The sequence below is a fragment of the Gekko japonicus genome, unplaced genomic scaffold, assembly GCF_001447785.1.
Source record: "Gekko japonicus isolate JY-2015 unplaced genomic scaffold, Gekko_japonicus_V1.1 scaffold32, whole genome shotgun sequence".
NCBI classification, from domain to species: domain Eukaryota; kingdom Metazoa; phylum Chordata; class Lepidosauria; order Squamata; family Gekkonidae; genus Gekko; species Gekko japonicus.
This window is the reverse complement of record NW_015167527.1, coordinates 2268162-2280210: the sequence shown is the minus strand read 5'-3', so window position 1 is coordinate 2280210 and position 12049 is coordinate 2268162. Positions and strand designations below refer to the sequence as shown.

The 12049-nt window shown below is 42.3% G+C and overlaps 1 protein-coding gene across 1 annotated transcript in view; it reads left to right on the top strand.

Annotated features, from left to right (window-relative positions):
- The first annotated feature begins 8122 nt into the window (after positions 1–8122).
- FAM71D (family with sequence similarity 71 member D) overlaps positions 8123–12049 on the top strand; it is a 27556-nt gene continuing 23629 nt past the window's right edge. The window contains exons 1-2 of the mRNA XM_015413284.1: positions 8123–8206; positions 11062–11264. Coding sequence (XP_015268770.1) covers positions 8123–8206; positions 11062–11264 — 287 coding nt within the window. The remainder of the gene's footprint in view (positions 8207–11061; positions 11265–12049) is intronic.

Here is a 12049-nt window from a genome sequence, read left to right as displayed (position 1 = left end):
CTCATAAGAGTGTCCCAATGTTTCATGCTATGATGATAACACTGCCACATTGCTTGTCACTACTCATTGTGTCCTGGTATTTGCTGTGATAAGGACTGGTTTTTCATAATTTTTAGCTTTTTCCAAATAAATGCTTAACAGAATCATAAAACAATATTTCAGATTCTCCTAGTTTTAAACATTTGGCATTTCTGCAACTGCATGTAATTACACTGATGAAATTACCAGTTGCAATACGTACTCAGGAAACTTTCTAAAAGCTATGTTTGGGTCAGTTTTACATCAGCAGAATCAAGTGGTAAACTTTTTCTGAACTGTCCTCTTTCAGGCTACAGATGGGTGGTTGCTTGTTTGAATGCTCAGGCTTGGAGGAAAAGTTCCTTGCACACAAAAAATTAGCAGGCCCATCTTTTTCCAGACATGCTGTGTTCCTGTGTCTCACACATGCTGATGACTTGCCAACTCAGGCCAGGCCAGAGCATTATGATGCTACTGCAACAGGGCAGTGTGTCCCTTATTACAACATGGATTTTATCTCACCTCCGGGAATTGTCATTGGTTAGAGAAAATGAAAGAGAAATATTTGCTGTTTGGCTTGGGCAGAATACTATTGCCTCCTGTTTCCTTTGGTCTCTTCTTCCATGTAAGGAATTTACTCACCTAAACCTTACAATAGTGTATGGGGAGAATAAGATGCAACACCTTTTAGGGAGACACTGTATGAAAGAGAGGTATTATTGGGTATCAGGAATATGACAATTTACCATTAATGTAACATGAATCATTGCTTAGTGATACTAGTGTTTTTACATTTCAGTGATTTGTTAAGGGATTTGGGAAATTTATAATCCCTTTTTTTCCACCACACAACCATTCAAAGCCAAGATATAAACACAATCATACTACTTACCTAATTTATAGTCCGTGTCTCTTGGTGAGACTCAAGGCAGATTATGCAACTAAAAACAATGCAATAGACAGTATAATAGGTAGGGTTTGGTGAAGTGGTTAAATGCGAGAACTCTAATCTGGGAGAACCGGATTTGATTCCCCACTCCTCCACTTGCAGCTGCTGGATGACCTTGGGCAAGCCATAGTTCTGTCAGAGCTGTTCTCTCAAGGACAGTTCCAGAAAGAGCTCTCTCAGCCCCACCTACCTCACAGGAGGGGAAGGGACAGGAGTTTATAAGCCGCTTTGAGACTCCAAGTGAAGGGCGGGGTGTAAATCCAATCTCTTCTTCTTTTCTACAATCAGTACTGGAATAAAACTGGATCATGAAAATTAGAGCACACAGCTCTAAAAATGGTATAGAACATACATACAACAAACAATGCAACAAAACTGGATAGCAAAATTCGAGTACAATGCAATAAAAGCGATATAATGGTGGGTTGGAGCCAACCAATTTTTCTGTTGGTGAGAAAGGAACAACGGCCTCCCCACTAACTACCAAAAAGCCCATGATGGGGATCGCAGCACCTGCATGGATAAAAGCTGTGTGGGACAGGGGTTATAGTAAGAAGGAGAATTAGGTAAGATGGACAAGGAAAGCTGGCTGAATCCAATCCAGTATATACAATGAACAAAGCAGTAAAAACTGTCTAAATGTCACAAAGATTATCTGCAACCCTATTCCCTTTTTAAAAACTCCCTGAACAGGCCCAAAAGAGACAATAACAGAACACCACTAGTGGTCACATACAGCTCTCAACTCAAAAGAGTTCAATGCATCATCAGCAACATACAACTTCTACTGGATAATGGCAGTTCTCTTCCACAAGTCCTGGGGGACAAACCTTTTGCTGTGCAAAGACAGCCCCCAAATCTCAAACAACTCCTCGCCCACAATAATACAACATCTAATTTGAACATGGACACTGGTCCCAGAGCTTGCAATAAACCTAGATGCCAATTTTGCTGGCACGTACACCCAGACACTGGACCTAACACTGGGCTCAAACTTTGTTCTTCCAAAACTGTAATTACATCATAAAACATTAAAGCATTTTAAAAACAGGCTCAAACCCAGCAGCAAAGTCTGCAGTTCTCATTCTAACCCACAGTTTAGTCACAGAAGTCCTGTACAAACAGATGGGTCTTTAAAGCTTTCTTAAAACCATCCAGGTCCCAGATTCTCTAGATGGCACATGGAAACTGGTTCCATAATGTAGAAGCCATTATGGAAATGCATGGTGAGCTCTAGCCACCAATTTAATTATAAGCTGCAATTGTTTGATGCTAATCTAAGTGAGCATGGAAACATTAGGGAGAAAACACTCACAAATATTCAAGCCTAAAATGAAACAGATTCAAAGGTAGGCACCAGTATCTTGAATTTAACGCAGAAACATATTGGCAATCAATGGGACTGATATCCTACTGAATTATGTAGCTTTCACTACACTCTAGGGTTGCAATTTCTGAACAGCCTCCAAATACAGCCTCGTGTAGAGCACATTACAGTAATCTAACTGGGAGTTCATTAAATGGATGAACCACAGTGGCCAAATCTTTCTGTTCCAGGAAGCAGGCGTAGTTGGCAAATCAGCTGAATGTACCTTTGACCACTGCCCTTAACCTACACATCAAGAAGACTTGGGCCCAAGAGCATCTCAGACTATATAACTGATCTTTCAGGAGAAATGTAACCCCATCTAAGATAGGTATTTTCATCACTATACTTGGATTCCACAAGTAAGTTCCCATCAAGAGGCAAAACAATCCCCACAACCACTGAATCTCCCCAATAAGCAAGACAGCCATGACACAGTGCCTCCAGTTTTCCCATCCTTTAGCCAATTCAATAGCAGCAAAAGCCAGTGTTGTCAAAAGTAGCAAAAGCCAGTAAGAAGTCTACAAAAATCAATGAGGTCATACTCCCAAGGTCACACTCCTTGGTCTGCCTCCTGATTAAGCTTACCAAGTGGCGGCGGGGGATCTGCATGTCTTCACAGGATCCCTGCTGCGGGGACGGCGATATGTGGTGCACCCGCCATCGCCAGGATGTGACGTTCAGTACCCAGCTTGAAGCCAAAATGAAATTAATCTAGAATAAGATGTACCTGAAGCTGATTGGCCTTTACTTGCTTGACCATTTCAAAAAAAAAGTGGGCATTAGAAACAGATTTGAAATCCCTCTTATCAAAAACACTGAGGGGTTTCTCTTTTTTTTCAAAAGAGCCTTCATCATCACATCCTTTAAACTGATGGCATGATTACTCTTTAACATGTCTAAAACCTGTTCCCTGATAACAGCCAACCACACTTCTAATACCGTGTCTTCAGCAAGAAATTAACACACAATTACCACCTCACAAGAGAGAGAGAGATATTGAGAGATTAGGGCAGATTGAATAAAGAGTCATCCACTATCACAGGGAACCTCCCCATTGCTGAAACAGTTCTCACCGGAAAGTTGGCAGTTGCAAAAAAAAAAAAAGGGAGCAATCCTAAGCAGTTCTATTCAGAAGTATGTCCCATTTTACTCAAAGGGGCTTATTCCCAGGAAATTGTTTTTAGGATTGAAGCCATAAACCTACATATGGATTAGCCCCGAGAGACAATCAGTGATGTTGCCCAGAAGTAGGACTGTTGGCACTAAATAGCCCTCCTTATAAAAAAGCTCAGTGGCATGGATGGCCAGTTAGAGGTCAGGAGCAAGGCTAGAACTCCAGTAATGGTCTTTATCTGCTCAGTTTGGCTTTTGATTATTAATCATTAGCTGAAGTCAAAGCATATCAACTGCATGTTTCAGAACAGATAATTTCTCCTCAGTTATCCTTTAAGGTAATCAGGCTAAAGGCCAAACCAGCTGACTAGATCACCTGCTGAGCTGGTGTTTCCAGCTTGTTATAAAATTGATGCAGGCCTTGGTCTTTCTAAGAGGCAGTGAGCACTGTCTTTGACATCACTTAGCTAAGCTACGTCCAAGATACATATGAAAACCCTTGTGACAGTACAAGGGGCTCCTCTCTGAGTGTATACATTCCATAACAATTATCTCCACCAGTCAAGCCTTCACCACAACCCTAAAGGGACAGGTGAATTTCCTCAAAAGTGCTGGAAAGCTGCTAGACCTACATCTCCCTCTTTATTGGTATCTTCCTCATACTTGTTCATGACTCCTTGTAAAAATGCGCATTGCTAGGTTAGAGACATGGCTAAGATTTTACTGACTCACATCTGTTCTGTAACTCATAGTGCCTATGTTCATCTGTGGCCTTCCCTTGGTAAGTAAGATGTTTGTCCATGCTCTGATTATACCCAGAGTGGCCTATTGCCATGTGCTTTACTTGAGGCTCCCCTTGAAGACTGTTTGAAAACTTCCGTTAATGCAAAATGCAACAAGTCAGACTGCCAGTACTGAAAAATTAATTTGACTTCATGTCAGTTTCTAGTCAAATGCCAGTTATTACTTTAAAGCCTTAAATAGTATAGGACCATATACTCCCATATATTCCTGTCTGACGGTTTATTTATTTATTTATTGAATTTCTGAAAGAAAGATCTTCTGGAGTGGCTTTTCTCTGTGTGGCCCCACTGTTAGATGTAAGCTTTTTATCTACCAGAGATTGAGCCACCCAGGTGGTAGCATCTTGCCTCTGGAACTGCCTCCCCACAGAAATTTGACTGGTGCCTAGCCAGTCTTGTTTTCGGCATCAGGTAAAAACAATTATTTTCCTCTGAGGAAACTTAAAAGTAGTTTTTCTTCATCCGGCTTTTGTTCAATTGATGTTTTCATTATTTTGCTGGTTTTATTATATTTGACTTTTTAATCTTTTTAATTATCAACTCTTTATGCTTGTTCCCTGTTGCTTGTATTAATGGTTCTATTGCATTTTAGCTTCTTCTTTTTTTTAATATCCTGGAAAACACCTTCGGAATCATTTTGAACTAAGAACTATGAAATTTTAAAAGGTTTAAATTAATACACCTGTAATAGCCTTCAGGAAAACTCCATAGAATGTTATCTACAAAAGCCCAACTCCTGTATGTTAGTTACCCACTTGGCAAGAATTGGAAACGATTAGAAATTATAATATCTGTTTTTCTTCCCCTTAATTCTCCATAGTACTCTCAGATAGACTATTACCGCACTTTCTCCCATCAGCAGTCTTTCCCCCGCCCCCTCCTCTCCATAGCGAGCCCCAGTGGCTGCAGCTGCTGGGCCTCGCTCATCTCTCCCCCCTCCTCCCCCTCTCTTCCGAAGCGAGCCCTGGCGGCTCCTGCCGCTGGGCCGCTCGTCTCTTCCCCCTCCCCTCCCCTCCGATGCGACGCCCGGCAGCTTGTAGCCGCCCGGGCCTCGCTGGGCTCCGGCTGGCTGCCTGGCCGGCCAGACCGCCGGCTCCGAAGCGGCTGCGGCGAGGCCGGCAGCAGAGCGTTCTGTGCGCGTGCGCACAGAACGCTCTTGCACTTTCGGGGGGATTTTAAATCCCCCCGAATTTTTTTTCAACTTTTTGTATTTTTGTGCACATGTGGGGACTGGCCCACGTGTACACAAACCTCCCCCGCCCCCCCAGCTGCCCCCGGAGCGCTGATTTAGCGATCCGCACTCCGGGGGCAAGTTGGGAATTAGATAGATAGATGTAACCCCCTCTAAGATAGGTATTTTCATCACTATACTTGGATTCCACAAGTAAGTTCCCATCAAGAGGCAAAACAATCCCCACAACCACTGAATCTCCCCAATAAGCAAGACAGCCATGACACAGTGCCTCCAGTTTTCCCATCCTTTAGCCAATTCAATAGCAGCAAAAGCCAGTGTTGTCAAAAGTAGCAAAAGCCAGTAAGAAGTCTACAAAAATCAATGAGGTCATACTCCCAACGTCACACTCCTTGGTCTGCCTCCTGATAGAGATTGTCAGCCAGGTGGCTGAGGCAGTTCAGTACCCAGCTTGAAGCCAAAATGAAATGAATCTAGAATAAGATGTACCTGTAGCTGATTTGCCTTTACTTGCTTGAGCATGCTTTACTTGCTTGACCATTTTAAAAAAGGGGGGCATTAGAAACAGATTTGAGATCCCTCATATCAAAAACACTGAGGGGTTTCTCTTTTTTTTCCCAAAAGAGCCTTCATCATCACATCCTTTAAACTGATGGCATGATTACTCTTTAACATGTCTAAAACCTGTTCCCTGATAACAGCCAACCACACTTCTAATACCGTGTCTTCAGCAAGAAATTAACACACAATTACCACCTCACAAGAGAGAGAGAGATATTGAGAGATTAGGGCAGATTGAATAAAGAGTCATCCACTATCACAGGGAACCTCCCCATTGCTGAAACAGTTCTCACCGGAAAGTTGGCAGTTGCAAAAAAAAAAAAAGGGAGCAATCCTAAGCAGTTCTATTCAGAAGTATGTCCCATTTTACTCAAAGGGGCTTATTCCCAGGAAAGTGTTTTTAGGATTGAAGCCATAAACCTACATATGGATTAGCCCCAAGAGACAATCAGTGATGTTGCCCAGAAGTAGGACTGTTGGCACTAAATAGCCCTCCTTATAGAAAGCTCAGTGGCATGGATGGCCAGTTAGAGGTCAGGAGCAAGGCTAGAACTCCAGTAATGGTCTTTATCTGCTCAGTTTGGCTTTTGATTATTAATCATTAGCTGAAATCAAAGCATATTTTATTTTTTATTTATTTATGATAATTTCTCCTCAGTTATCCTTTAAGGTAATCAGGCTAAAGGCCAAACCAGCTGACTAGATCACCTGCTGAGCTGGTGTTTCCAGCTTGGTATAAAGTTGATGCAGGCCTTGGTCTTTCTAAGAGGCAGTGAACACTATCTTTGACATCACTTAGCTAAGCTACGTCCAAGATACATATGAAAACCCTTGTGACAGTACAAGGGGCTCCTCTCTGAATGTATGCATTCCATAACAATTATCTCCACCAGTCAAGCCTTCACCACAACCCTAAAGGGACAGGTGAATTTCCTCAAAAGTGCTGGAAAGCTGCTAGACCTACATCTCCCTCTTTATTGGTATCTTCCTCATACTTGTTCATGACTCCTTGTAAAAATGCGCATTGCTAGGTTAGAGACATGGCTAAGATTTTACTGACTCACATCTGTTCTGTAACTCATAGTGCCTTTGTTCATCTGTGGCCTTCCCTTGGTAAGTAAGATGTTTGTCCATGCTCTGATTATACCCAGAGTGGCCTATTGCCATGTGCTTTACTTGAGGCTCCCCTTGAAGACTGTTTGAAAACTTCCGTTAATGCAAAATGCAACAAGTCAGACTGCCAGTACTGAAAAATTAATTTGACTTCATGTCAGTTTCTAGTCAAATGCCAGTTATTACTTTAAAGCCTTAAATAGTATAGGACCATATACTCCCATATATTCCTGTCTGACGGTTTATTTATTTATTTATTGAATTTCTGAAAGAAAGATCTTCTGGAGTGGCTTTTCTCTGTGTGGCCCCACTGTTAGATGTAAGCTTTTTATCTACCAGAGATTGAGCCACCCAGGTGGTAGCATCTTGCCTCTGGAACTGCCTCCCCACAGAAATTTGACTGGTGCCTAGCCAGTCTTGTTTTCGGCATCAGGTAAAAACAATTATTTTCCTCTGAGGAAACTTAAAAGTAGTTTTTCTTCATCTGGCTTTTGTTCAATTGATGTTTTCATTATTTTGCTGGTTTTATTATATTTGACTTTTTAATCTTTTTAATTATCAACTCTTTATGCTTGTTCCCTGTTGCTTGTATTAATGGTTCTATTGCATTTTAGCTTCTTCTTTTTTTTAATATCCTGGAAAACACCTTCGGAATCATTTTGAACTAAGAACTATGAAATTTTAAAAGGTTTAAATTAATACACCTGTAATAGCCTTCAGGAAAACTCCATAGAATGTTATCTACAAAAGCCCAACTCCTGTATGTTAGTTACCCACTTGGCAAGAATTGGAAACGATTAGAAATTATAATATCTGTTTTTCTTCCCCTTAATTCTCCATAGTACTCTCAGATAGACTATTACCGCACTTTCTCCCATCAGCAGATTCTTCCCTGTGTTGGTTTCTTTCCCATGTCATTTTGTTCTTGTCTTGTGTTTAGGCTAATAAGTGACCAGTTTTTAGGAACCTCACCAAACGGACAATCTGCAAGTTAGCTACTTATAATGGGAGATCTTCAAAAAATTCTTGATAGAGGAGAGTATCTTCCCTTGCAATCAGTTCCAGTATTTGAGAGCAACTTTATTCAGGTAATCAGCTTAGAGAAAGGTTGTTAGACTAGCAGAGCATGAGTTCATATTGTACTAAAAATTTACTTTCTCATTTTCAAGCTTTTAATTTCCACTTTGTAAGTTAGTGTTTCTCCTTGTTGTCAGGTACTAGCAACATGATTTGTTGTATTTTATATTTTGGTTGCTTTTATCATTAATTTTATTATTCTGGTCATGGACTGTAATAAAGATTTTGACTAAAGATTTTTGACTAATTTCCACTTTTTGTTCCATGAATACAAGCTCACATCCATCTTTGTATATACAAATATTATCTTTCCATATAAAACACAGAAGCAGAAACAGCTGTGCCATGCTGTATCCTGTGGTTTTTGCCCTATTTATATCTCAAAGTGAAGTTGTCCTGTTGGCACCCGGGGACCAGACATGAGACAAGCACTAGCACAGCTGTTAATCCCACAATAACCAGAACTGAATGGAGATTATTTGTAGGACTGAGTGCCTGCCACTGTAACAGTGGCCTGGAGTCTTCAGGCAGCTTCCTGCAAAGCTTTATGGTGGATCAGGGTCTACAGATGCCCTGTGGTCAGCAAAGAGGCCTCAGACAGCTAGTTGTGTACTTCACCATCTAAGCGGTGCTTATGACTAGGCTTCTGTCTTCTCTGCTACTGGGGTCCGCAGGGTCCTCAGCAATTGGCCACTCCTCTTCAGGGGTCCCTCAGCAGATTCTCTGGCCCTTTAGAGTGGCCTCTCTATTGGTGAAGGCTATCAATGGTCATCTTTTGGTCTCAGGGCTGGTTGTGCCTGCCTTAATGTGCCTCCTGCTTGGGTCCCTGGGTGTTAACACAACAGTTTAATCGCAACACACTGCAGGTGGAGGACATTGCAGCTGAGAACCAAACAATGTGGGCCCAACTGGCTCAGGTGACTGCAGCTGTGGTGACCATGCTACAGCAGCAGAAACCACCATCTGTGCAATCTGTACTAGTTGCACCTTTTCCCGGGAACTTTCCAGTGAGTCTCCCTGAGAAATTTAGAGGTAATCTCAGGTTCTGGGGGTGGCTCTTGCTCCTGCTCCTGAGCCTCCTGGACTTCTGGCCCAGTAGCCAGAGCTGACTGCAAGTTCCCTTACAGCCTCCTGGAGATCCAAGGGCCCAAGTACCTCCAGGGTCTGTCCATAGTCAGGGCTTTTTTCTGGGGGAATGTGCCAGAATGGAGTTTCGGAACCTCTTTGACAACATTCTTTTAAAAATGTTTAAAGGTTTGTGAGTTTTCAGAATAAAAGCTTCATTTCCCTATTAAGAATTCCAGCACCTCTTTAAAAAAAACAAAAAAAACTGGTCATAGTTTTGTCCTCCCTAGTATCAACCACCCTAGTGTCCTCATCCTCTGATGAGTATTCATCAGGTCCAATCATAACTGAAGCAGTGAAATCAGATGAGTAAATGACTCACACTTCCATTGTTTGTTTTGTAATCAGCAAATGGCCCTTAGAGGACCACAAGAATCTTAGTATTATTATAGCTGGGAAGAGTCACAGAACTGCCCTGAACTGCATGTGACAACAGCCATAGATAACTAGAATAAAGTGCCTCCCTAGAACTTTTCCATAGACTCCTATCTTGTTATGACACTGCCACTACAGACAATGAACTTTATTTCACTGATATTTTGTAGTTACGACACCCTCCAGCAAGAGGAGCATGTCAACTATAGAGGGACCCATCCCCAAAGATGTTTATTCACAAAGTTCCTGCAATGGTTTAATGCTAATGTCACCTGCCCAAACCACAACTAATTAGATGATAACCAGTCCCCTCATAGTTCCCAGTCCTGCTCAGGTGTTATTGGAGTGCTCCAAGCTCTAGTCCAAGATGCATCCCGTGGTGGGTGTGCGTTTCCATGGGCATATGTAGTTTCTTCACTACCATCCACCTCCTTCTCCATCTCCTCTGCCTGGTGTTGCCTTTCCCTGTGGCTCTCTCCTTCGCTTCTACCCCTCCCAAGGGCCTGCCTGCCTTCCCACCTTTCTACGTTTGCCTCCAAAGAACATATAGAAATGCTCTCTTCTTCCCACCACATCTAACATGTTTCCCACTCCTCTATCTCTATTGAAGAAGAAGCGTTCATTTTTAAACCCCACTTTTCACTACCCGAAGGAGTCTCAGAGCAGCTTACAATCACCTTCCCTTCCTCTCCCCACAGCAGACGTCCTGTGAGGTAGGTGGGGCTGAGAGAACTGCTCTTGAGAGAACAGCTCTGAGAGAACTGTGACCGACCCAGGGTCACCCAGTTGGCTGCATGCGGGAGGAGTGGGGAATCCAACCTGGTTCTCTAGATTACAGTCTACCACTCTTAACCACTACACGAAACTGGCTCTTTTGACCCCCAGTAATTCCAGAGAATTCTGTTAAGGAATGGTCCCCTGCCCAGGGTTGGGAACTCCCTCCCAGTTCAGTGGAGGCCAGACTGAAGGGAAGTTTACTAATTTAGAGGTTGCCTTTGTTTGAGGACAGACTATCAGGGCCCATCTCCCCACTCCAGCGCCAGTGAGCATCCAGTCTTCAAGGACCCACAAACAAAAGGGAATCTATATGCACTCCCCCAAATCTCACAGTAGCCACAGTCACTCAGATCCTGTCTCATAGGAACAGCAAAAATAATATGTAAAGAAACAGGAAAATGCAAAAGAGAATTGTATAAATAGTTGATTTTACTATCCCTGCTAACAAATCAAATCATTATTTTCTAACTTTAGGTCCACATTGTTCTCAATTCTTCTCTTCCTTTGCTATCATCTGAATCCTAATAGTAATATAGCAAGTTTCAGCTGCTCTTGAAATAACATTATTTCTTTAATACCATTTTACAAGGTCAACAGAAGAGGTGAATCGGTTTACCTTCATAAACGGCCCAACTATGTGACAATGGGTGTCTGTACCTCCAGTCCAAATCTGTCGTTGCCAAATGTGATGCTGCTCGCACATACAGTCCCTGTATCCTCCCAGGAAAGCATTGCAACGTGTTCATCATGTACACAGTCGTCATATTCAGAGGATGAGGTAGTACTCACCAGGTATGTTAGAACTGGGGAGCAGTGAAAGATGGACACACAAAGCATGAGTTCCAGGTGCTCTGTCATACCATGCCAAGGTGGGGTAAGGAGTGGGGAATGCTGGCCAAATCCCTCCAATAGTCACAGGTTTTCCTGACTATTGAAATCACAAGACATACATAGAAAAACGGTTACTCTCCCTCTGCTGATGTTTTTTATCGAGGAATTTCTACATTGCACCAGGAATGGAGTATTCAGTACACAAGAGTTTATCTACTTGGAAGGGCATGTTTACAGAGGGGATAAAGGTATAATGGTTCTTTCATCCCACCTCCAATGGCAATGTCCTGTTGAAAATATGCTTGATTCTTTGAGCCTGCCCAAAAGATCAGCAAGAGGACCAATGCCAAATCTTTGTTCTAAGCTCAAAGCAAGGGGTTTGTGGCAAGTAGACACAGGCAAAAAGCCAACCAATGTTGTTAACTAAGCAGCACATTGCCAGAGTTTCAATGAATATGAAGCATATTTGCAGTAGAAGTCATAATTATCACCATAACTTTCTATGAAACAATAAATGGGTCATTTATATGCAAAACAGAGTACAGAAACTGAAATAATTCTGTACTATCTGAAATAATTCTGATAGCCTGGAATTGACATCCCCCCCCACACACACACACAAATGGCAGAGCAGTACCCCTCTGTGGGGTGCATTGAGTGAAGTATACTGTATGCATTTCTTTTCTACTGCACACACATGATGATGATGAAATCACTGTTCCATCAGCCTATTGGTTCTGAACCGC